The 27662-nt window shown below is 38.8% G+C and overlaps 1 protein-coding gene across 1 annotated transcript in view; it reads right to left on the bottom strand.

Annotated features, from left to right (window-relative positions):
* Positions 1–27662, bottom strand: part of LOC139740695 (mediator of RNA polymerase II transcription subunit 23-like) — a 122473-nt gene that overhangs the window by 31435 nt on the left and 63376 nt on the right. The window contains exons 18-26 of the mRNA XM_071651265.1: positions 19833–20007; positions 19316–19479; positions 18472–18666; positions 13253–13319; positions 12659–12827; positions 11452–11523; positions 7744–7914; positions 3386–3502; positions 2791–2890 (exon numbers count right to left, since the gene is read on the bottom strand). Coding sequence (XP_071507366.1) covers positions 2791–2890; positions 3386–3502; positions 7744–7914; positions 11452–11523; positions 12659–12827; positions 13253–13319; positions 18472–18666; positions 19316–19479; positions 19833–20007 — 1230 coding nt within the window. The remainder of the gene's footprint in view (positions 1–2790; positions 2891–3385; positions 3503–7743; positions 7915–11451; positions 11524–12658; positions 12828–13252; positions 13320–18471; positions 18667–19315; positions 19480–19832; positions 20008–27662) is intronic.

Raw genomic sequence — 27662 nt, 5'->3', positions numbered from 1 at the left:
CAAGCATACATAATGCCTCCAGTGGCACTTTGTGGGGGAGGCATAAAAACATCATAGCTATTATGATTCTTTTATTCCTTAAAGCAGAATGCTAAAGGAAACGCATATTTTGTTGGATTATTCCCCATTTCAACCTTAGAGCATGGTAAACACAGCGGCCTTTAATTCATCCATTTAGAAAATTGTGTTTTGGAGAACGGCTGCTTAGAAAAATTGTGTCCTGAATCATGGTCAATCGGAACATCCGTGGTTATTTTGGGGGCATGTCCATGATGTCATGGGGTGAAGGGCAAACCCGGAAGTATCACACAACAGCCTGAGCTTACCTATGTATGCTCTCGATGTGAGCGAGATGTCGAGGCTCGTACCCCGAAATCCCAAGACATTTTTTATCAGAATATCACAAAAAATGAAATAAAATTGTTTTCTACTTCAAGTCTCCTGTGAAATCACATATTTCCTCGTTTAAATAGAGTCTGTTATGTGTTATTTAGGCCACGAATACAGAAGTTGTCAGGCCTAGTGCCTGTAGTGGGTGCTTCGTAGTCGATCAGTCACATGCATGCGCCCACCACCGGCCGCGTATGTCGCAGTGCAGTACTCAGTAGCCTCCGTGTATCAAAGAGCGGAGAAGCCTGGGCTTCGTACCTCTTTGGTACGTACGTACAATATACTATATCAGCAGTTCCTCGGTAGTACTACAGCTGTGTACGCCATACATTTAGCGAGTCTTTTTTTTTTTTGCGAATCGGGACTTGCCAATAATTTCGCGAGTGCTTAAATTCGAAGGGGGAAATATATACTCGTGTTTTTAAATTCGCAAAAAGCACCAGGTTCGCGAAATTGGCGAAAAAAAAAAAATTGCAAAATATTCGGCGTATGTAGATCGCTAATACTATATCATGCAATGCGCGGGCATCGGCTAAGTCAAAGTCTTGACTAGGCCGTCCGGCCTATCTGGTGATAAAATAAACGATACAGAGCACTGCGATTTTCATCGATAGTGATAAAACTTTGATGAACTTGGTGAAGTAATGAATGGATTGTGCAGTGAATTTGTGAAGGTACCTAGCTAGATAGAATGCTGATGAGCTGTGAACGGGAGTACGGAGTTGAGTGTGATGTGATAAGATATGATATGATAATACGTAGCCCGACCAGACGCTGCGCTACTTACAGCGACTGGGCTTGTGTTCAGTTAGGCCTACTGCTGCTCTGAAGTACGAGTTCAAGTCAGCACTTAGGTCGGGTCATTTTCAGTTCAGATTAAAAACAACTTTTACCAATCTAAATTTTGAAGTCTATCTGGCATTGGTCCTGCGTCACCAACATTGTCCCCTGGCCTGCCGTGTACGTGGCAAGGGCTCGTACTGCCAATCTCCACTAAGTCCGTCCGCTTCAACCGGACCGCCCTGGGCCTTCCCCACTCGCTCGCCTGCAGCGTCTCCCTCGGCCTCCTGCGCCCCGCCGTGCGGCTCGACATCAACACCTATCTCTCCAACTTCACCAGGGTCATCATCACTAGTTTCATCATCGCTATCATCACTGGTGTATACTGTATCACTCAGTTCATCATCGCTTCCACATTCAAATTTCACCAAGAAATCATCCTGATCATCGCTGGCCTTAACGTACAATGTCATTATCGAAAAACAAACTTTCAAACCTTTATATACAAATACTATCTACAGCAACTTGTATAATACAATGCATGCATTATAATACAATGCATGCATTATGCGCGCGTGGGCTTGCGGCGCTCGAGACCTTGCGCGATTCCCTTCACCCCATGACGTCATCAGCAAAGCCTCGAAATTTATGCTGAGACTTAGATTTCAGGGAGGTGACAGGTGTAAATCTTCAATATCCTCTAACTCCACTTCGAAAAGGCCATTTTAAAACATGACGCAAATCTCTCGTTTGAAGAGGCTACACCCCCGTAAATAATGCCAGTGTATATCTTGGCAATCAATGACTTAAAAACCAAAAATATAAAACACCTGTTTCTTGACCCTGGCCTAATCTAAGCATCAGTCATCGCCACAGCGCCAGGGGGGGGGGGGGGGGGGGGGGGGGCACCCGCGAGAGGAGGAGATTGTTTTGGTTTTGGCATGGGCTATGTAGCTCCATGGTGTGTGTGTGTGTCGACAAACTTCTACAATGCTCTCCTTCTTGTTCCTGTATTTTTGTTATTTATGGGTCAATTTTTTTTGTTCGAAATGTAAAATGGATGACCATAGAATTTCTCAATAGAATATAAAATTGAAAACTTTAGAAAGGATAGAGAAAATTGAGTTCACTTTGAATGGTCTGCCACAGGCAGATATCCTTATCATGCTCTTACGTAATACCTTAGCTGCTGGAGTCATTAAACCCTGGCTTGGCCTCCAGGTTTGTCACGCCTGAGCAGAAAGTTAATTTGCAATGGACAAATACTTCGACTCCCAACTCCCAAACGAAAAATCTCTAGCGAGGTATAGCACCCCATCAGCTTCGTGGAAGTGGGGTCTCGCCTCAAACGAGGGATTGACGGCATGAGATGTTTACGACAAATTGTTCTATGTGTCCCAATCTTTGACTTCATATATAATATAATATCTTCAGCATTCCCCTTTAGTATTACAAAGGACTACTTTCCTCCTTACATACTCTTGAAAGCAAAAGCTCTACAGCAGTGTTATTACAATCTTTATAATTTTGTAATTTTTTTGTTACTTCTGTTGGTCTCCAATATCTTTACTTTCTAATAATAATCTTGACTTATTTAAGTTTCCCCTGAAATTTACCCACCATGAAATTTGAAGAGACCACCAAGGTGTTCCAGGATAGTTTCTAATGACTTGGTAACTGGTGGCAGTTCCAGGAATCGATGGATGAGGATGTCAAACACCTGTAGGTTGCAAGCATATTTACCAGTATCACATTAACAGGCAATGACACACAGATACAATGACTGACTGGCTACAATTATACATGATTGGTTAAAATACGGATCAGCTTTTCCTTTTGTTGTTGTAGCACGAAAATATAATTGAAGTCATAGAGTTTTTCAAAATGTGACAACAACCCAAAAATGTACACTGTAAACACGATAGTGGAAGAAAGAGACGATTCATATCATCATATCTGACCACAAGGCTTGAGCAAAAAATGCCTGTACATTTCTCCTCAATACTTCAAAAATGTTCAAATCATACTTAGGAGATGAAACGACTTTTTCCTAATGCAAGTGTTATATTCTTGCCATATATCAAATCATCCTATGTTTACATTACTAGGTGGGTCTGCTTGTCTCAAACTCCATACATAATGATACATGTAGGTAGGTAAGCAAATGTAAATGCCCTTTTAAGACAAGACAATTAAAGACATATATGTAACATACTGGCAAAAATCTGAGGCAGACATTGCTGAAATAGACAGGTAGATACTGGGGTGGGTTCTGCAGGGTTGCTCCTGTCTCCTCACACAAACCCTCATAGAAGAACTTCTCAGGGTATCTCTGGGATGGTAAAAACATAATAACATCTCTACTTTCATACCACAAATGATGTTTAAAAAAGTATAGAGGCAAGAAAATGTTGAGACGCACACTGTATATCTTGATGATTTTTCCTCTGATGAAAAATAATGACAGCTTCCAGTGCTGATTCCATATCACAATGTTTAACCTACATTCTTCTTCACTTCATGCTGGATTTAGGTAAGTACAATGTGAATTTTGTGTTACCTTGCTGACTGAATTATGATTGATCCTTTTTTTTGGGGGGGGGGTGGCTTGCATAATAAAATATGAATTAAAAACAAACAAACTGAATGCAAGGTCTGAGTCAAATCATATGAAGGAGCAAAAATTAGCTAATAGCAGCAAAGTATGCACATTACTTCACGCAACAGCTCATTATCCTTTTTTTTTGGGGGGGGGGGGTGGCTTGCATAATAAAATATGAATTAAAAACAAACAAGGAAAAGTAGAAATTACGCGGTGCGTAATATATGTCCCCGCCGGAAGTAGCATTTAGTAGCAAAATGCACAATATAGGTAAAAAGATGAAGGTCAAAGGTCAAAGAAGTCAAAGGTCAAAATTCTATGTAGAAGTTTTGAAGCCCTCACCTAGTGCCATCACATAAAGCAAACGGAATCGAAATCGGGTTAGAAATGGCGAAGGAGTAGCATTTTGTAGGCAATGTGCAATATAGGTCAAAAATCAAGGTCAAAGGTCAAAGAAGTCAAAGGTCAAAATTCTGTGTAGAAGTTTTGAAGCCCTCACCTAGTGCCATCACTTAAAGCAAACGGAATTGAAATCGGGTTACAAATGGCAAAGGAGTAGCATTTTGTAGCAAAATGTACAATATAGGTCAAAAATCAAGGTCAAAGGTCAAAGAAGTCAAAGGTCAAAATTCTGTGTAGAAGTTTTGAAGCCCTCACCTAGTGCCATCACATAAAGCAAACGGAATCAAAATCGGGTTAGAAATGGCGAAGGAGTAGCATTTTGTAGGCAATGTGCAATATAGGTCAAAAATCAAGGTCAAAGGTCAAAGAAGTCAAAGGTCAAAATTCTGTGTAGAAGTTTTGAAGCCCTCACCTAGTGCCATCACTTAAAGCAAACGGAATTGAAATCGGGTTACAAATGGCAAAGGAGTAGCATTTTGTAGCAAAATGTACAATATAGGTCAAAAATCAAGGTCAAAGGTCAAAGAAGTCAAAGGTCAAAATTCTGTGTAGAAGTTTTGAAGCCCTCACCTAGTGCCATCATATAAAGCAAACGGAATCAAAATCGGGTTAGAAATGGCGAAGGAGTAGCATTTTGAAGCAAAATGTACAATATAGGTCAAAGGTCAAGGTCAAAGGTCACAATTGAAATTCTGTATAGAAGTTTCAAAGCTCCCATGTAGTGCTATCATATAAAGCAAACAGAATCAAAATTGGGTTAGAAATGACGAAGGAGTAGCATTTTGAACGTTTTGATCACACACGGACGCACACACGGACGGACACACGGACGGACGGACGGACACACGGACACACGGACACACACACGTACGGAGCCCGTTTCATAGTCCCCTGCTCGAACTCGTTCGGCGGGGACAACAAACTGAATGCAAGGTCTGAGTCAAATCATATAAAGGAGCAACAAGGAAAAGTAGAAATTACGCGGTGCGTAATATATGTCCCCGCCGGAAGTAGCATTTAGTAGCAAAATGTACAATATAGGTAAAAGATCAAGGTCAAAGGTCAAAGAAGTCAAAATTCTGTGTAGAAGTTTTGAAGCTCTCACCTATTGCCATCACATAAAGCAAACAGAATCGAAATCGGGTTAGAAATGGCGAAGGAGTAGCATTTTGTAGCCAATGTACAATATAGGTCAAAAATCAAGGTCCCAGGTCAAAGAAGTCAAAGGTCAAAATTCTGTGTAAAAGTTTTGAAGCCCTCACCTAGTGCCATCACATAAAGCAAATGGAAGTGAAATTGGGTTAGAAATGGCGAAGAAGTAGCATTTTGTAGCAAAATGTACAATACAGGTCAAAAATCAAGGTCAAAGGTCAAAGAAGTCAAAGGTCAAAATTCTGTGTAGAAGTTTTGAAGCCCTCACCTAGTGCCATCACATAAAGCAAACAGAATCGAAATCGGGTTAGAAATGGCGAAGGAGTAGCATTTTGTAGCAAAATATACAATATAGGTCAAAAATCAAGGTCAAAGGTCAAAGAAGTCAAAGGCCAAAATTCTGTGTAGAAGCTTTGAAGCCCTCACCTAGTGCCATCACATAAAGCAAACGGAATCGAAATCGGGTTAGAAATGGCGAAGGAGTAGCATTTTGTAGCCAATGTACAATATAGGTCAAAAATCAAGGTCCCAGGTCAAAGAAGTCAAAGGTCAAAATTCTGTGTAAAAGTTTTGAAGCCCTCACCTAGTGCCATCACATAAAGCAAATGGAAGTGAAATTGGGTTAGAAATGGCGAAGAAGTAGCATTTTGTAGCAAAATGTACAATACAGGTCAAAAATCAAGGTCAAAGGTCAAAGAAGTCAAAGGTCAAAATTCTGTGTAGAAGTTTTGAAGCCCTCACCTAGTGCCATCACATAAAGCAAACAGAATCGAAATCGGGTTAGAAATGGCGAAGGAGTAGCATTTTGTAGCAAAATATACAATATAGGTCAAAAATCAAGGTCAAAGGTCAAAGAAGTCAAAGGCCAAAATTCTGTGTAGAAGCTTTGAAGCCCTCACCTAGTGCCATCACATAAAGCAAACGGAATCGAAATCGGGTTAGAAATGGCGAAGGAGTAGCATTTTGTAGCCAATGTACAATATAGGTAAAAAATCAAGGTCAAAGGTCAAAGAAGTGAAAGGTCAAAATTCTGTGTACAAGTTTTGAAGCCCTCACCTAGTGCCATCACACAAAGCAAACGGAATCGAAATCGGGTTAGAAATGGCGAAGGAGTAGCATTTTGAAGCAAAATGTACAATATAGGTCAAAGGTCAAGGTCAAAGGTCACAACTGAAATTCTGTGTAGAAGTTTCAAAGCTCCCATGTAGTGCTATCATATAAAGCAAAAAGAATCAAAATTGGGTCCTAAATGACAGAGAAGTAGCAAATTGAACATTTTGATCACACACGGACGCACAGACAGACGGACGGACGGACACACGGACGCACAGACAGAGGGACGGACGGACGGACGGACGGACACACACACGTATGGAGCCCGTTTCATAGTCCCCTGCTCGAACTCGTTCGGCGGGGACAAAAATTAGCTTATAGCAGCAAAGTATGAACATTACTTCACGCAACAGCTCATTACAATGTATCTCTTTTCTCCATTTGATGCTTTAGCGCTTTAATATTCAAGTGCAGTGGGATCTTTGCAATCACCAGTGTCCTTAATTCTATTAGTGAGTCTTAACCTCACACATTATATGTATGTTCAATATTTCAGCTATTGCAAAAATTAAATACTGTAAGTACTCTAGAACTGATTACAAGTAGATATCATCCAAAGAATTTCATTATGCATAAACCTGTAATATTTGAAATACATGCATGTGATTCACCTTTAATGAATGAAAACTACACAAAATCTATGCAAACTATGCGATATCAAAACTTCTCTTTACTATCACTGCTTAGATTTCATGAAGACATATGAGCCCCATCTGTGGAACAGATAACTACCTGATGGAGGGATTCGAGAGATGGTGCAGAGGCATCTAATATAGCATTAAGTTTTAAGGTTTAGTATTGTGCACTGCACATAGCCCACTACCAGAGGGATAAACTGGACAGACTTGAAATAGACCCATTGTACATGGATACTATCATGTGGCAAAGTTACACATATCTTCTGTACTAATTTTTCTAGGAATCAAACATTTTAAGAACAGAAAATGTTACAAAGAACTGACAATATCTGGATACAGAAAATAAGATCAGTGTACAGCTATTGTCATGTATTCTTCCTTCTTACATTGTATAATGTTGTGATGTCTGTCAAGCTGGAAAAATGAAGTAAGTTTGTAAATGAAGGATCATAAATGATAGCAGAAGCAATGTATTCCTATCTGGGTGAAAATGCTCAAGAGACTTTGGACAGAATTGTTAAAATATGCTTCAGGCACAGATGGAACTCTTTGCTTTTCACAACTATGGAAAATTGACTCATAAAGCTAGGCATAGAAGAAATCTACTCAAGTTGGGAATGCACGCATTAAGAATCTGACAACGGATTTCAGACTTTTGAGACTGACCCTGTGGTAGGCCATGTGTTTGCTGTGCCAGTCAGACTGGGTCCAGTGCTCTGGTGAGTTCTCCTTGATGAAGTCACTGACTCTGGTGCGGAACTCATTAGGTTTTAGGATGAGAAGCTGGATGATGAAAAACCCAACCTGAGCCTCATTCCCTTCATGACTCCTAAGGGCCTGATGGGAGAGAAAGTATCAGCAAGAAAAAAATGTTTCTCTCTGTGCATACTCTGATTAGGGTGTGTTTGTATGAGTACATGTGTATGTGTGTGTGTGTGTGTATGTGTGTCTGTCTTTTTGTGTGTGGGGGGTGGGGTAGACATGTGAGTATGTTACTCCTATTAAGATGTGTAACAAGTGAACGGTTGCCGGATAAATGAAATAATCATGAAACCACAACAGAAAAAATATGAGATGAATTTGAAGGAAAATTTGACAAAAATGATCGCTACAAGACGAAATTGCTTTTGCTGTTATGTGTCCAGCAAGTGTGACTGACGAATTTAAATTGTAAAATCATGAGAATGTGTGACAAATGACTAAATTGAAAAGACTTTGTTGGAAATAATCAACGAAAGATGAATTTGAAACTAGGATTGGCATATTCCCGATTTCTCTGGACGAAATTGAACTATAAATCTATTAAATTGCATGAAAAAAGTTTGAAAATGAACGAGAAAATTTATATCATTTCCCCTGCTTTCTGAAAGAGGAGAGTCAAGTCAAATTCCCTAATGGGGATGGGTTGCCCCCCCCCCCCTTGGGGTCCCCAGGTGGGGCATGGTGCCCATTTGAAAGAATTGAGATTCTACCCCCCTAGGGATGTGGTTGCAGTCCGTTATTCCGAAGGTTTGTTATTCCGATGGTTTGTTAATCCGAATATGTGATGAGGTTCATTATTCCGAAGGTTCACTAATCCGAAAATGAAATAACGTTCGTAATTCCGAAGGTTTGTTAATCCGAAAATGATACAAAGCTTATTATTCCGAAGGTTCGTTACGGACTCTATTTCATTGTCGGATCAACGAACCTTCGGAATAACGCCGCAAATGTTAAGATTAACGAACCCTTTCTCATTTTCGGATTAACGAACCTCTCGGTATAGGAAATTTGTGTGTTTCTGATTAACGAACCTTCGGAATAACGAACCTTTGGAATAACGAACAGCACCCAGGGATGCTACCTGCCAAATTTGGTGAAAATTCATGGCAGGGTTTTCAAGAAGAAGATCAAAATCTACAATTTAGGCCCCTATTAGGACCCTTTCCCCCTCAATTTTTTTTTTTTTTTTTTTTTTTTTTTTTGGGGGGGGGGGGGGGGGCGGGGGATTTTGCCCCCCTAAGGCCCCCCAGGTGGGGCATGGTGCCCATTTGAACAAATTAAGATCCTATCCCCCTAGGGATGCTACCTGCCTAGTTTGGTGAAAATCGGTCACATGTTTTTCAAGAAGAAGATGAAAATGTAAAAAGTTTATGCATTTTGCATGCCGGATGCTGGACGACGGGTGAAGAGCAATCGCAATTACTTACTTCGGGTGAGCTAAAAGTGGCTTTAAAGCGAAAGAGTTGATGACTCTTGTAAGAGGACTGACTTTTTTTTCTGTGTTTTCTTTATTGATTTATTTTGACTTCCGTATTGGCATGTCCATCTACGCATATTCCTAACTGTTTCACCACTTGTGAAGTTGATCTTAATTACTACATACATTCCATAGAAATGTTATATAGAAATATATATAGAAATAATGGTTTACTAGTATATTGCATGTAACTTCAATGGAAACAACAGGGTTTAAAGATAGCCCATCCCTTTTGCATTCTTTCCCAAATAGCACAGAATGTGATATATTCCACCAGAATGACAAGACTATTGTAAATCTATAACATTTCTGTGATATTTGAAGGTTGCTAGCCGTTAAAATTCAAATAATGCACCAAATGCTCACTGTAATGTAATCTTTGTACTAGGCACAGGTGCAGCACGATGTACAAAACACACAGCAGCACAGCATCGAGCACCGCGCTTGATCTAAATGTAGCTATCTCACAGTGACCTGTGGTTGTACACGGCGCTAGTGTACTTTCGCCCCTGTTTGTCAAACGACCTCCAAACAACCACAAACTCACCCTGGTTTTTCAGTAACCTAAAATACTTCCATCTGAGTCTCCAAAGTCCACTTTTAGCGTTTACAAGTGTTGGAAAATCGTTGGAAAATCTTGATCGCTATCGCTGGAATTGCTGCTCGGTGCACAAGCACAATTACAAAGTGGTCTAAATGTAGCGACACAGCGGCTTTTTCTATGGTGTCGTTGAAAAGCTAAACTTTGTTTTTTCCTTGTAATCAGCCAAGGTGGATATTGTATTTTCTTTTTAAAGACACCATAGAAGAACTTGCCGTGGTCACTGTGAGATAGCTACATTCAGATCAATCGTGGTGCTCACTGCCATGCTGCCTTGTGTTTTGCACATCGTGCTGCGCTGTCTGCTCCCGTGCAACGCAGTTATCGCTGAACGAGTAGCTGGGATCGAGATTATTCCGAGAAGTAGATAAATGACAAAATGGTGAAAATTCCATTTCTACTGGACTTGAATCTCGCTCAGATGCAAGTATTTAGGTTACTGAATAACTAAGGTGAGTTTGTGCATGTTTGGAGGTCATTTGAATTCACTAGCTTCTCTTACTTTGTTATCAATGGCAAATAACAACACATCACTTACATGAACTACATGTACAACTAAGTGCATCACAGAGGTCTGTAAAACTAGACTAGTATTAACATTTGTACTTTTTGCGAAGTTCGCAAAAAGTATTCAAATCTTAACAGTCAATTTAACTGAACAAATGAAGACCCACTTGAGTTCAAAATTTACAGGAGGTTTCTCCATAGTGTTTTCTTCAATACCTAAGTGTTCTCACCAATTTTTCAAAAATTTGCATGCAAAAGGGATTGGCTGTCTTTAAAGGTTTGAAATTGGGTTATTACTCATCATAGTCACAGTTATTAGAGAATTCATCTAGGTTTAAATCACAAATGAACATAAATACATTTGCTACCATGAAAATGTTTGAATGTACATAATGGGCCGACAACATTAGGTAAGATGGCTAACCTTATTCGTGGCTACATTGGCGCTTCTACATTGTAGATATTTGAGCAACACAAGACTTACTTGTCAAGGGGATAAGCTAATCTGTTCTAAAGTTTGCAATTGTCAATGCTACCATCAATGCCACCTTCCATTTTATGTTACCCTGAAGTAACTGCCGGTGTCTATCCTCAGATCTACATGCCATTTTCAACAGAGATATCTGTGGGAATCAGGGTTCTTTGCAAGAATTGCTAACCTGCAGGTCTGACAGGTCTGCTGCGTGCATACTTCATGTATTGTGCAAGCTGCGATGGTTGTATATGATTTTGTGACACTGTGAAAGAGACACTATTTAATCAGCTTAAAAATAGTCTTCCCCATCCAACCCAATTACTATGTACCCGGAGAACACTGCACTCTCTTCAAATTAATTCTACGACAAACAAAGGGACAGAATAGCACAGTATACTAAATGTTATTGTGAGGTTTCAAAATTGGTTATGAAGAGAACCCATAATCATATAGTGTTTTTTTTTTTCGTCTATTAATGATGTGCTATATTTTCTTTTCCATTATATTATCATTTTATCTTTGGAAATAGATGCAGAAGAGAGATTAACTCACCAGACTGAGAACAAGCCTGTCCAGAGTCAGAATGTTGAGCTTCCACACCATAGCATTCAGTTTCTCCACACACTGGTCAAAGTACAAACACAGATTGCATCAATGTTACAAATACTATGGATATTCCTCATATCAACACAAAGACTCAAACCATATTTGTTTAATGAATTATGTAAACAAAATTTAAAATTACAAGGCTATCATACTGGAAATGATATTGTGACAATAAAAGCTTGAAAATGATACTGAACCCAACTCTTTCTGTATTCTTATATACTGAAAAATGTGTCTGACATAGTATTAACATTTGAGTTTGAAAATAATAGCTATTTACCTGAAATACAAAAATCTATCACAGAAGGCCAGATAATAACTGCAAGGCTTATGAATCTAAAATATAGGAACACCAATCACACATGGTCGTAAATATGATGATGTACCAGTGAGTCTCTATAAGACTGATAAGGATGGACAGATAAGGAAAAAGACAAATACTGGATATCTGAAGGGTCATAAATATAAAGGGAATGGAATTCAAATATCATATGGATTGAGTGAATGAAGCAATGTCAGAATACATCAGCGAAAGTTCAGGGGAAATTTGATAATCTGTTGAAAAGTTACACTTCAAAGTTTTGGTGCAGCCATTACTGGATTAGAAGACTACTATAGTTCCTGATGTCACATATGGAAAATGATATACAGAAAATATGAAGAGAATTCCACCAATTGTCATTTGTTATAAAAATTGAATTTTACCTCAGAACTTGAGACTAACATTATCCTGCTTTCTGAAAGAGGTAAGTCAAGTGTTTTGCCATATGCCAAAAGTGATAATGATGAATTTTTTAATATTTCCTTTGCCCATGTATGCATTCCATAAATAATGTCACAAAGTGTTGTAGACTTCTCATCAAGCGATGGCAGCACCAAAACTTTGAAAATTCACAACTTTTTTCACGGACTGTCTGATTTCCTCACGCTTTCACTGACGAACTAATATGGCTTCAATCCCTCAAGTCAAATATATATTTTGGTTTCCTTCTCCTTTAAGGAACTATGGCTTTGATGATAAACTGGAGTACTTCAATATCCAACGATTTACAGAATGAATGCATCTGTTCATGAAAAGCCACTGGAGGGACACAGGAAGACAATAAATGTGCTCTTTTAAGCTTCACACATGGGTAGACTAGTGATACATTACCATGTTTACGTGAGAGCCCCCTGCCGAAGTGGAGAACTCACAGACTAGATAGTCTGCAAAAGTTCGGATATGGCTAGAGAGGCCTCTGGGCCCAATGCGCTCCAGGACCTGGACCACTGTGGGTGATATGCGCTCTGTGTCCTTGACAAGCAACATCTTCCAGATAATGCTGGCAAAGGTGATAAGAAATTTCAGAATATGACTTGATGAAAAACAAAAGAGAGCTGCAAGAAAAATAGACATGAAGCAAATAGAAAACAACCTGAAAACATAATGCCATTGTCCTGATCTATATGCTGCACTAAAACAAAGAAATGATGGTTGCCTTAAGTCTACAGTTTGGGAGAAGAAGAATCTACTTTTTCTCATTCTCAGACTAGGGTTAAGATATCCATGTTGCAGTGCAAAGAGAAAAATAATGCAATTTTTTTTCAATACTCTACATGTGATATGCAACATATTCATTACCAGTAAGTCAACATTAATTTTCCCAATCAATAGATACTGATCAATCCCACTGGATTTGTTAGTTTCTCTACTCATTTCTGAAAACCAAATACATAGTAATAAGAGAGAAAAACAATCCAAACTCACCACAAGAAGTAAGGCGGTGTAGTGGGTGTTGAGAAGTGACAGACTCTCTCTGCATCTGATGTCATCACTTGACAAGGGCAAAAATTGCAATGAAGTGCTATGACTATTGTTCACAACTACGGTATCATTTACATTGCAAAACATCTATTAACATTGACTGGCCATTTCTCAGGATATATACATCAGTAAAAGAGTGATAATCAGCAAGCCATCTTTTTATTTGGAATTAAACACGTTTAAAATGAATCTTCAGGACGTGCCATTGTTTTTTGTTTTTTGTTTTTGTTTTAACCACCACTACTACACTGTATGTGCAAGCAATGATAACTTTTGAATGGAATTGATGTTTTAAAGCTTGAGATGGGGATTCAGGTTTCAACTTTTTGGGAGATAATAAGAAACCACTTGCATGAAATGTAAAAGAGTATACATTTAAAGAGGAATTCAAAGTTTATCTGATGAAACTTGGTCTTGAAATGACTGAGATACGTACCCCAAAACAAAGTGGTCCTTATAAAAGGTGGGACCCACCTTATATTAGGTTATACTTTGTTTCGCTTTGTTTTTGGATAAAAACCTGAATCCCCATCTCAACCAAAACTACACCATTCCTTTAGTATCAATTTGCAACTCCTTATCTAGGAACTTGCCATATCATTTCTTTTTTAAATTTGAACTTCTTGCTTCACAATCCAATCATGACAGAAATTATATGAATATGAATACAGGAATCCTGCATCCACATAATCAACTGTATTTTGAAAGTTATAGGGACAGTGATTTTCCGCGATCGCGGAAAACGGACGGAAAACGCGGAAACGGCTTTTTGAAACGGAAAAAATATTCCACACGGAAAATCACTTTTCAACAAAATAAAACACATAAAAGTAAAAATAAATCCAACAGAAGCTGTGAATTAATCATTATTACATGTCCACGATATTCACAGACTGCAGAAACTGAGTTTCTAAGCCAAGTTGTGTTAGTTGCAAGTTCTAGCGATGTCTAACGGCATTAGATCTAGCGATGTCACGATTTCAATAACTGTCGAACACTTACTCAATCCAACATCAACAATCATAACCATAGTAGAAGAAAGTCCATTTATATTCCAAAACACAATGTGTGTCTCGCCGATAAAGCCAGTATTTTGGCAGTAAAAGTAGCAGCAACAGAAGAAACTGTCTAACTGTCTAACTGTTTTCTGCTCGCGGTAAGCTGTCGGCAGGTGAGTGGAGTGGTGACTTGCTATGCCTGCCTACTCCACATGTATGTGTCGTGTGTAGAGCACAGCGCACAATGCATGATTCAGGAGAGTAAGAGTGAACTCCAAGTTCACGCAGAAAAAAGAAAAATCCCACGATGCCAAGGTGCCATGCCAGACTGGGTGGGGAGGGGTGGAGAGAGAGAGACCAATCAACAGAAGAAACCGCGTGTACTGGCGCATTCTTGGAGGTCATGAACTGTCTGGGGCGTTGGAGTAAACAGGGAAAGGGGCTGTTCCACCGGTGGGCTGTTCCCAGGCCCTCTCTCCAGTCAAGAAATTTACACGCGCGCGCAAATTCTTCTGCCAACCAGCCAGCTGTCGGAATGTGCTTTGAAGTTACACGGCAGCCTGGCCTGCCTAGCATGAAGGTGCCAGGTAAAAATGGCAGAGGTAAAAATGGCAGAGGTAGAAATGGCAGAGGTAAAAATGGCAGAGGTAAAAATGGCAGAGGTAAAAATGGCAGGGGTAAAAATGGCAGAGGTAAAAATGGCAGGGGTAAAAATGGCAGAGGTAAAAATGGCAGGGGTAAAAATGGCAGAGGTAAAAATGGCAGAGGTAAAAATGGCAGGGGTAAAAATGGCAGGGGTAAAAATGGCAGAGGTAAAAATGGCAGGGGTAAAAATGGCAGAGGTAAAAATGGCAGGGGTAAAAATGGCAGGGGTAAAAATGGCAGAGGTAAAAATGGCAGGGGTAAAAATGGCAGAGGTAAAAATGGCAGAGGTAAAAATGGCAGCGGTAAAAATGGCAGAGGTAAATGATTATGTGGTAAAAATGTCAGAGGTTAAGTTGTCAGTGGTCGAAATGTCAGTGGTCAAAATGCTAGAAATAAAAATGCCACTGATAAAGATTTAGTCGTTGAAATGTGAGAGGACGAGGTTAAAGTGACAGAGATTTTTTTCCTTCATGTTTCTGACACCTTTCTCGCAATATGCGCTTTTCGTGCCTTCTTCTCCTGAAATAAAGCACGGGGGAGACCGGGGAGAAATGGGACACGGGGTGAAATATGGGACACTCATGTAACTTGAAAAACGCTCGGCCAGTCAACAATCCAATTATATCAGTAAAAAGATGAGCCTCGGTACACCTGAAAATGGACATATTAACCACTATACAGCTCTACAGGTATCTTGTCAGTAAAATATCAAACTCAATTTAGATCTGGTAGGTCCTATACTATATTAATAAGTATTTTTAAAAGCGTGCAAACTTCTGAAAATAAAATTGCTTGATAACAGACATGAAGGTATGAAAAATGATATTATTGGCACGGATCTTTTACTGTTTCCATTTGGTTTCCGTTACCACTAGGAGAAATTTCGAGATTTTGTTTTTCCGCCATGTGATACTTGAACAATGTAATAAAATATTTTGCAAAAGCTTTTTTTTTTTTGCGCCGTATGATACTTGAACAATGTAATAAGATATTTTGCAAGAGCTTACTTATGTCTGCCGATACATCTGCTGTAGTTTGTTTTTTTGCGTTTTGTATTTTTACTTCTACATTATGCCGTGATCAGGCCTCGTGAGATAAATAGGCTCCTACGAAACCTAAATGTGAGAAAATAATATTGAACAGGTGAAAAATTAATGGTTTGCTTCGACTATGTCTCCTTCACTTCTTTACACTAAACAGTTCAAGAAATGAAAAATAATGACAATATACTAGCCTGGACGTGAGCGGAATTCATTTGTGTAAGAGTGTGTATGTGAGAGTATGTATATCTGCGTATATGTTTATACCAAAGGTGGGTTCGTGTGTGTGTGTGTGTGTGTGTGTGATAACTTCATTGGGCGAAACAACGTAGGATTAAACTGTTTAAGGGCTTTGCAGCATTGTTGGAACCCCCTTATATTGATAGGTAATAATAATAATAATAATAATAATAATGATAATAATGATAATACTGAATAATAAAATAATTTCCCATAGGACTACTAGGCTCTTAGCTGGTTTATTATTTCTCTGCACACAGACAGATTACGCCACTGCACTTGAATCAAACCCAGAATGCTGAGAGTGCTCTAATCTCTTTAAAATATAATTCATTCAATATTCTTCAAACCTGCAATTTGGAATTGAAAATTCGATAAATACAGTTTGCTCTGGCTAGGTTATCATTCGAAACCTCTTCATACGTTTATATCTCACGAAATCGCTCTCACTATACTTCTGACATTGTACTTTTGCCATTTCTACCTCTGCCATTATTACCTCTGCCGTTTTTACCTCTGCCATTTTTACCTCTTCCATTTCTACCTCTGCCAATTTTACCCCTGCCATTTTTACCTCTGCCATTTGTACCCCTGCCATTTTTACCTCTGCCATTTTTACCCCTGCCATTTTTACCTCTGCCATTTTCACCTCTGCCATTTTTACCTGTGCCATTTCTACCTCTGCCATTTTTAAACTCTGCCATTTTTACCTCTGCCATTTTTACCTCTGCCATTTTTACCTCTGCCATTTCTACCTCTGCCTTTTGTACCCCTGCCATTTCTACCTCTGCCATTTTTACCTCTGCCATTTTTACCTCTGCCATTTCTACTCCTGCCATATTTACCCCTGCCATTTTTTATCCTGCCATTTTTACCTCTGCCATTTTTACCTCTGCCATTTTTACCCCTGCCATTTTTACCTCTGCCATTTTTACCTCTGCCATTTTTACACCGAACCAGCATGAATGGGTTTTGAGTTTCAATCAATATCTACTGTTGTTTTATTCTCGTATTTGAACATGTCGTTTCATCTTACAGAAACACGGAAATCGGGAAGGTGTAGGGGAGTGGTTTTTGTTGTGTTGCAATGTGTGTGTGTTTTCCTCGTTTTTTTTTGGGGGGGGGTGGGGGGGGGGACCGAGGCGAGAATGGGGAAAGATCAGAGTGAAATGAGTGCTAGTTTCTTGTCTGGATTATTGACTGAAGAAAGATAAATTGATTGTTCCTTTAGTGCTGAAATTTTTTTATCTGTTTAGACCTTCTGAACGAATAAAAAGACTTGACTAGACAGTCGTACACTGTAAGTCACTTGATTAGCAAGTCAAGAAAGAGGACATAATGATAGTTGTTGATACTGCAGGCCAGGCTTTGATAGTGATACACAAATATGTACTGTCCCACGGCATGATTAACTGGATTACAATGTATTGACTGAAGAAAGATTTAGATAGATTGATCGTTCTTTTAGTGCTGAAGTTTTTATCAACACTGCTTATTAAACTGATTATCATGTATTCTGTTTGCAGCTTCTAAAGGAATAAAAACACTTGACTACCATAAAGTCACTAGTTGAGACTCAGAGACGTATTTCACTTTGTATATTTTTTTCTAATTTGTAGACAGCAGTGTAAACAGTAGTGTAAACAGCCCTCTTTATCATCGCCATAATTAACCTTGCAGATTTACACATTATGCGATACTCTTTGAACATTATCACTGTGGCAACCTAAACCGCCATTTGGCAACCTAAAAAACTCTATAGGTTGCCCGGCTGGCAACCAAGGAAAAAAGTCAAGTGAGAGCCATGTGCATGTTTTGACAGTCGAAATAAATAAATTATAATACTGATGTTTCATTTCATTTGTCTTCATGGGTGTGTGGTACAGAGGTTGGAAATCATTAGGTATACACTATGCATAACATGTATGAATGTATACGCGATTACACAGGCACACAAACTTCAAATAGCAATCATTTAATTTTTGTTCATTTTTGCATGCAAATACATGTAAACGGAATTTGCATTTTTTATATGTACAATTCATATGGGAAAACGGAATTTCCGTTTTTTCACCGTGTTGAAACGGAATTCATGATTTTCTGAAACGGAAAAGGCAATTTTTTGAAACGGAAAATCACTGCCCCTAAAGTTACACCAACATAAAACACACTTTGCTAAACTTTATCATGACATTATATTTCACAGCACAAGACTGTTGACTGCAATTTATCTACATACTGGTCCACCGCCTGTATTCATCTTCTACTGCCCTCTTGAGTCCCCGCATCTCTGTTGGCATGTTGCGCTGCTGGAAGAACTGTTGTAGTGCTGAAGGAAAGCACTTGAGGGTGTGGGAGGCCCAACTGTGGGGTGTGTTTCTGACCAGAGTGGACAAGATTTCGGTGCACCAGCTTCCACTCAGTGTCTCAGAGCCTGACAATACATATAACAAGCAACAGCATCATTGAAAATTCCTGTAGTCCCACAACAGCATGACTTTGTTTAACTGTTCACAGTATCTGCTTTGACAAACATCAAGTTGATCACAAAGTCCACAGAATTTCAGAGCTAAAACATTCCCTGACAATGAATCTCCACCCTGGAATAGTCATAACATTCTTAAAATCTTAAATTCTCTCCTATTGAGCTAACAGATAGTAACAAAAGGACAAATTCTATCAAACAATCTTTCCTTCAGATACCTTTAGGGGAAAATATAGACTTATGAGATAAAAAAATAAATAAAATAGATATATATTAGAAAACTTGTGTATTTCTTTTCTGGACTGTAATTTGGTTTGAAAGTCAAAGGGTAGGCGAGGATATGAAAATCCTGTGTTTTGGTATGCAAGGGGTATGTGTTACCTGCGATGTGAAAGGCATACATTTGAGAATCCAAAGGGTTTGTGTTACATGTGACATGAAAGGCCAACATTTTGATATCCAAGGAGTTTGCATCATGTATGACATGAAAAACAAACAAACAAACAAACAAACAAACAAACAAACAAACAAACAAACAAATAAACAAACAAACAAACAATCCCCTCCCAAGTTTTGGAAGTCGGAGGGCATGCTTTACCTGTGACATGCATGGCCCTGGCCAGAGTGAGGACAAGAGCTCTGTTCAGCTCCTCAGACTCTTGGGACAAGAGCTGCATAGGTTTCTGAAGGAAGCGTGACAACTGGGGCTGGACCTCTGCGCTTCCAAGGCTGGTAATGATCCTCAGGGCAGTACTCTCAATGCTGCGGCAACATTAATCACAACGAATTACTATTATGAAGATTGTATTTGACCAATATCAAGCAATGCATTAGTCAGCTTGATAATTTTCTTTTCCCCAAATACTACTAATTTAAATGTCTTTGGAGCACATGAACTTTACAATCACTATACAAGCATTTGTCAGTTGTCAATGTCATCATGAACAGTGAACATTTAGTTACATTTGCAATCATAAAAATTATGATTTGGTAAAATGTTCTTGCTTCCTGAAGTTGGTAAAAGCCCTGTATGTTGTGAATCTGACTAGTACACTTTACATGTAGTTTGTGTCTCACATCACAAAGAAGTGAACAAACAGTTTCATGATTCCTACCAATAGAACAGCTGATTGTGATTCGTCTGAGGCAAGGTGCTGAGGCTATGGAGATTGATCAGGAGTTGGACTCTGAAGTGGGGTTGGATGTGGTGGAGACGGTAACTAAGCAACTCCAAGAGTGTGTTGAGGATGCCCCAAGCCTGCACTTCACATACCTTGGGGAACACATTGCCTGCAGGTGAAGATCAACAAAGAGATGATTTTAGATTCTGTTCAAGTAAAATTTTACCAGAAATGCATGAATAACAAATGTAAAAGCTGATATAGGAGATGCATACACTCCTATCCAGGCAAAATATTTTGTACTGTTAAGTTTATTTTTCAAAATCATGAAATTTCTGAGTCCTGCCCGAGTATGTATGCCCATGATTTCTTTTGTCATGGCTACTACAGAAACACTGATCAAGTTAGCGCTTATGTATGTTGATGTAGGATAAATTGTTGATCAGTTGTTTTTGTTGTTTTTTTTTGCGTATATATAATCCGAAGATGCAATTAGTAGACCTAAAATAATATAGTCCAGGCGCAGCGACCCAGAAAAAATGACTTCGTTCAACCCACCCCGCAGAAAAGGTTTGACTGCATGGGGTGGTCGGTTGGACCCTCTGGAACACCCCTAGGTAGTATGTGATATCAAATTGTGGTATCAATGACATTTTACAGGCCTTTTTAGTTGCGACATGACCATATTCTTCGAGGAAGCGTCTGCGCACACTATTAAAGACTACTACACGTACCACTAGCACTGCTACAGGCGCCAATGCCAGTGGTGCGAGTTATTGTCTTAGCGTGCAAAGACTTTTTCCGCGACAAACATCGGTTTTTGCCTGCAAACTAACTTTTCACGTTAAGCTGGGGTCGGTGTAGTGTAGTTTCCAGACGTTTTTATTTCGTCTTTATTTCTCCGAGTTGAAGCAAGCCAAGTGAGAGTGCATACCCAGCGATTGTGATGCCCAAACCTTTTTTTGTGGCAATCATTGAGCATGCACCCTCACTCGGCTTAGCGCAATACAGCGGGCTTCTGCACAACACACAAGCTGTAACTCAGAGAAATAAAGGCGAAACTAGAAATGTCGCTTTGGCGACTGGTATGCCTCCGCCATAATGCATGATTTTCCCAATAGGTCTAGATAGTACATGTGGACAATGTGTGATTACATTTTCACAAAATTGGCAAAATATTGAAATGACAAATTTGTCACAAATGTGTTGAATGTTCACCTTCCTTGACCTAGGTTTAATTGGATGAATAGGAGAGCATGTAACTAGGGATTTAAGGACTTTAACTCGACTTTGACTCATTCATACATTTAGGCATTGAGTAATTTTCAAGGTACAGGTGTGGAGAAAAAGTGCAATTTCTGAATTGAATAGTAAATTGTTACCATTTTCATCTGGCCCTTGACCCTAAAATTCATAAGATAATCACTTTCAGGTAGAACATGCATAATATGTACTAAGTTTCAAGATAACTTGAGCCACTTCCGAGATATGGAGGAAAAAGTTAGTTCAGCACTTTCACTTGATCTTTGACCTTTTGACCTTTGAGGCAAAAAAAGAAGAAAAAAAAAAACTTTCCAGAGAATTTCTATTAGGTTACACATGTATGCATGTATACACCAAGTGTAAAAAAAAAAATAACCCTGCTGGCATTGCATGATAGGAGGGAAACAGTAAAATTTTGAAGTGTTGCACTTGACCTTTGACCCCTGACCTTTGACCTCATGAACCCTACATTCTCTAGATAATCACTTCCAGTCAGTATATGTATATACTATGTTCCATGAAGATACCTTGAACAATTTTCCAAGGTATGGAGAAAAAAAAAAGAAGTTTTAATATTTTTACTTGACCTTTTGACCTTTGACCTCATGACCCAAACTTTTACCAGAGAATCTTAATTGGGTAATACATGTATACACTAAGTTTCAAGAGAATATCTTCAGGCATTCAATAGATATGGTGGAAATAGTGAAATTCTATGTATTTGACCCTGACCTTTTGACCTTTGACCTTTGACCTCATGACCCAAACTTTCACCAGAGAATCTTAATTGGGTAATACATGTATACACTAAGTTTCAAGAAAATATCTTCTGGCATTCAATAGATGTGGTGGAAATAGTGAAATTTTATGTATTTGACCTTGACCTTTAGACCTTTGACCTTGAGCATGTGCACCCAAAAGTTGATAGGCACAACTTCACCCCCTAATACACATACATGCCAAGTTTCATTAGGATACCTCAACAGGTTTTGATAGTTACCTTGTCCACAAAATTCATTACGGACGGACGGAAGGACGGACGGACGGACGGACGGACAACCCGAAAACATAATGCCTCCGGCACCACTTCGTGGCGGAGGCATAATAAAAACAGCTAGAAATTAAGACTAGGGTCGGTAACGCTTGTTGCTATTGGGGCACTGAAAATGACAAAATTATCACAGTTTTTGCATTTATTTCACGAAGGATTCATCGAAACGCCTTAAAACTATATATGTGCATGTTGCTAGAGATGTCAGCAATACAATGGGATACATTGTAAGGTATAATATTGTGCATGGTTACCATGGTAACGGGATGCCTACAGGTGATTGGTAACTCCCAAAAATATCCGGAATTTAGACAGGTTTGTTTCTTTTGCCTTTCGTGCACATCACTCATTGTAGATGACCTCTACACTGTAAAATTAGTCTGGATAAAAAGGGAAAAGACGCCCAAGATTTTTCCCTCATTCTCTCCTCGGCATTAATTAATTACTGCACTTTTTGAATAAAATCTACATATCATGATATTTCATTTTATTCTCTCTCTCTCTCTCTCTCTCTCTCTCTCTATATATATATATATATATATCAGGGCTGCACACTGGCGCCGGTCCGACGGTCAACGACCGGTAAAAGTCACTGTCGGACCGGTAACTTTTCAGGAAATCCACAAGTTACCGGTCCGACATGACCAGTAAAAAAAAGCATTGGTGGGGTCAGTAGAAAGAAAAAGAGCAGTCCCGATCAGGAAAAAACAGAATGCAAGATATCGCATTGTTCAACAAGTTTTACGCAAGTTTTCGTTTTACCAGTGCAATTTGTACAGTAGTTTTGAGCACTAGCAGTTGACCAGTTATTCGCGCTCGCTTGCGCATTTGGCACTGCTCACGCACTGCCATGCAATGCAATACATGTACATGCAAAGCATGTACAGTGTAACTGCTTTTCGTTTGCTTGCGATCGGCGGTCATGCCAGACAAGAAGCATTGATAGAAGCGCACTCATTTCTGGGTCATTTTGCTCATGATTTTTTTTTTTTAACGCAAGATCAATCCGATCCCGGCTTCGCAGCAGCGTGGCAGTTATGTTAGAACTTATTTATTTGTGTTGATTTTTAGAAAAAGTAAAAAGACATTCGATATTCAGCGATACAGTAAATGGATCTGATTGCGTTCGTTTTCATTTTACACAGTCATTTCACATTCGTTCAGAATGGTCTCATAATAAAGATCGGCGCAAAAAGGATCACGAAATTGGCCCTTCCGTGTACTTTTTAAGAACGCATGCACAATTAAAATGTGAAGAGACAATACTAGGGAGAAAAAAAAAAGTCATGAAATCATCTCAGTCCCGCTTACATATTTGAGGTAGAAATCGTCCCAAAAAGGATCATGAATTTGACCGGCCGCGTCGTATCTTTCAAAAGCTTATGTACGAAATGCGAAGAGATTATACATGTAGTGGAGAAAAGAAAAAATAAAGGACACATTTGGTGAGTGCATCATAAAAGATTACAGCCCGAAACAATTCATGAAATCAACGCAATCCCGTTGAAATTTGAGGAAATAATAGGCGCAAAAGGATCTTGAATTCAGTCCTGCATGCCGTGTTGGTCTTAATAAAAAACGAATGCACAAATGCGACAAGATTATCGGGAGAAAAATAAAAAACACATTTTTACTTTTCTGGTGCGTGCATTACAACAGATTACATCTGAAGTAATTCATGAAATCGCCACAATCCCGCTGATATTTGTACTCTCTAAAAAAGAATGAGTGAAAATGTTCACTCTTTAAGGAGTGAATAACAGAAAGGAGTGAATTTAGAGTGAAATTGGAGTGAATTTCGAGTGAAAATGTTAATTTTCACTCGTTTTCGAGTTCTCAGGGATCACTCCAAAATCTTCGAGTGATCCCTGAGGTCACTCCAAAATGAGTGAAAATGAACATTTTCACTCGAAATTCACTCCAATTTCACTCTAAATTCACTCTTTTTTGTATTCACTCTTTCAAGAGTGAATATTTTCACTCCATTTTTTTTTTTTAGAGAGTAGAAATAGGCGCAAAAAGGATCGAGAATTCGGCTGTGTCGTATACCTTTTAAGAACGCATGTACGAAATGGGAAAAGATTAGCGGGAGAAATATAAAGGACCCATTTTCACCCCTTTTGGCGCTTGCATCATATAGATTACAGCCGAATAGTAATTCATGAAAATTTCGCAATCCCATTGGAATTTGAGTAAACAATAATAGGCGCAAAAAGAATCTCAAATTCGGCCCTGCATGCAGTGTATAATTTTGAAAACGCATGCACAAATGCGAAGAAATTATCGGGAGAAAAATAAAGAACGCATTTTCAACCCTTCTGGTGCATGTATCACAAAAGATTACAGCCGAAATAATTAATGACATATCGCAATCCCGCTGATATTTGATGTTTCATAGAAATAGGCGCTAAAAGGATCGTGAATTTGGCCATGATGTATAGGCACATACGCAATGCGAAGTGATTATTGGGTGAAAAATACAGGACACATTTTCAACCCCTTTTGGCCCGTGCATCATAAAGATTACAGCCGAATGATAATTCATAAAATCATCACAATCCCGTTTAAGTTTGAGGAAACGATAGGCGCAAAAGAATCATGATTTTTCACGGGCCTTGTCGTGTATCTTTTAAGAACGCATTTATGAAATGCGAAGAGTTTATCGGGGAAAAATAAAGGACACATTTTCAACCCCTTTTGGCGTGTGTATCATAAAAGATTACATCCGAAGTAATTCATGAAATCGCCACAATTCGGCTGATATTTGATGTAGAAATAGGCGCTAAAAGGATCGTGAATTCGGCCGTGTCGTATTTGCATGTACCAAATGCGAAGAGATTATTGGGAGAAAAATACAGGACACATTTTCAACCCCTTTTGGCCCGTGCATCATAAAGATTACAGCCGAATGATAATTCATGAAATCATCGCAATCCCGTTGAAGTTTGAGGAAACAATAGGCGCAAAAAGAATGATGATTTTTGGCCGTGTCGTATATCTTTTAAGAACGCACTTACGAAATGCGAAGAGTTTATCGGGGAAAAATAAAGGACACATTTTCAACCCCTTTTGGCGCGTGTATCATAAAAGATTACAGCCGAAGTAATTCATAAAATCATCGCAATCCCGCTGATATTTGAGGTAGAAATAGGCGCAAAAAGGTTCGTGAATTCGGCCGTGTCGTATATACCTTTAAAGAACGCATGTACGGAATGCGAAGAGATTATGGAGAGAAAAATAAAGAACGCATTATCAACCATTCTAGCCGGTGCGTGCATCACAAAAAGTTACATCCGAAGTAATTCATGACACCGCCACAATTCCGCTGATATTTGAGGTAGAAATAGGCGCAAAAGCATCATGAATTCGGCCGTGTGAAACATCTTTTAAGAATGCACTTCTGAAATTTGAAGAGTTTATCCAGAAAAAAATAAAGGACACATTTTCAACCCCTTTTGGCGCGTGCATAATAAAAGATTACAGCCAAAGTAATTTATGAAATCGTCACAATCCCGCTCATATTTGAGGTAGAAATACAGCTGTAGGCGCAAAAAGTATCATGAATTCGGCCATGTGGTGCATCTTTTAAAAACGCACTTACAAAATTCAAAGAGTTTACCGGGAAAAAATAAAGGACCCATTTTCAACCTCTTTTGGCGCATGCATGAGAAAATATTACAGCCTATAAAGTAATTTATTAAATCGTCACAATCCCGCTAATATTTGAGGTGGAAATGGGCGCAAAAAAGGATTGCGAATTCGGCCCTGCATGTCATGTACCTTTCAAGAACGCATGCACAAAATAATGTGAATAGATTATCGGGAGAAAAATAAAGAACCCCTTGTAGCGCGTGCATCAGAAAATGTCACAGCTAAAATGATTCATCAAATCGTCGCAATCCAACTGACCACGAAGAGCAGGTTACGCAGCAAGTTCGGGCGCAGATGTTTAGAAAAAGTCACAAACGCATTTGATACAATCTGATTTTGTTCATTATCATTTTACACTGTAATTCACAAACAAACATTCTATTTTTTCCTATCTTTTTTTAATTTCTTGTGCAATAAATAATGCAAGTTTTACAATAAAATATTAATCTGTAATATGTATATGGGTGGGGGGGGGATACGTCCATAAAAAACAAGAAAATAAATTTGCAAGCCATTTAAAGGTTTTTTTAGGTTGTCGTTGTTGACCGGTAAATTTTCTGTTCGGACCGGTGAAAAATGGTAAAACGGGGCATTTACCGGTCCGACAGAGACAGGTTGGACCGGCAGAAAAAATGGGTTAGTGTGCAGCCCTGTATATATACATTTTTTTTTTTACAATAGCTAACGAACACAAAAGTACGCTTAATTCTTTGATGGATAATCCAGCGCACATGTATATTCCTTCTTTAGAAAGGAATTTATCGGTATTCTTGAATAAACTTCCTTTAAGAACATAAACAATCAATTGCTTTCCTCAGCTCTTTTCCAGGATTGTTTTGAATAACCATCGCTCTGTAAATACTCGAAAGAGCTACTATAGAATATTGGCTTTGCTTTCTGTATTCATCTTATTTTTAAGGGAAATTTGTGTCCATACATTATTAAAAACTGTATATGGGCCGTGACGCGAGAAAAGGGCCCTTAGGGCATTAAATACCGAAAATGAGGTTTCACCTCCACATTGTAGAAGAAACTCTGACGCACTTAGATATGCAAACCTTTTTCTGAAATTCCAATCCTAAATGACCTCATTACGACATTAAAAAAAAACATGTTTTGCCCAAATCCTGTCACTTTTTGATACGTCAATGCGTGTGCGCGTAGTTATAGCCAGTTGATCTTTTTTTTTTGCGCGTATTGCTTTGTCAAACTTCTGCGCAGTTTTCTGGCGTTTGCGCGCAGCGGTGCTAAGGGCCCTTTTCTCGCGTCATGGCCCATATACATTTGCCTATGCTTTGAAGTCAAATTTGTGTTGAAACTTTTTCATGCATTTTGCTATTCGAGAATGATATCTTTCTTTCAATGGCCATTTATTATGCCTTTGCTTACAAATTTTGCTGTAACTTGATAATGCTTCAAAATATTCTTCACATATACCTGATGTCGTACACTTTATGCAGAAGGAAGGACATGCTTATTGAGCTTTTTGAAATCATGGGCTTTAGTTTTTGAGTTGACAACTAAATTCTGATTGGATAATACTGGTTGCCATGGCAACAGGGAAAACTTTTTTAACGAAAATCAGTAAAAAATTGTGTTTTTTTATTGCATCTATAAGATTAAAAAAAAACACAATGTTTGCAGCAGCAGGAGGCATTTTGGGGGTTACCAGTCACCTTTAGACATCCGGTTACCATGGTAACCATGCACAATATTATAACTTACAATGTATCCCACTGTATGGATGACACACATATGGACACCAAATAGCGACAAGCGTTTACCGACCCTAGTCTTAATTTCTAGCTGTTTTTTCGTCTTTATTTCTCTGAGTTGCAGCTTGTGTATTATGCAGAAGC

The sequence above is a fragment of the Diadema antillarum genome, unplaced genomic scaffold (assembly GCF_040938485.1).
Source record: "Diadema antillarum isolate AM-2024a unplaced genomic scaffold, OU_Dant_1.0 seq00000875_RagTag, whole genome shotgun sequence".
Lineage (NCBI taxonomy): Eukaryota > Metazoa > Echinodermata > Echinoidea > Diadematoida > Diadematidae > Diadema > Diadema antillarum.
This window is presented reverse-complemented; position numbering and strand designations above follow the sequence as displayed.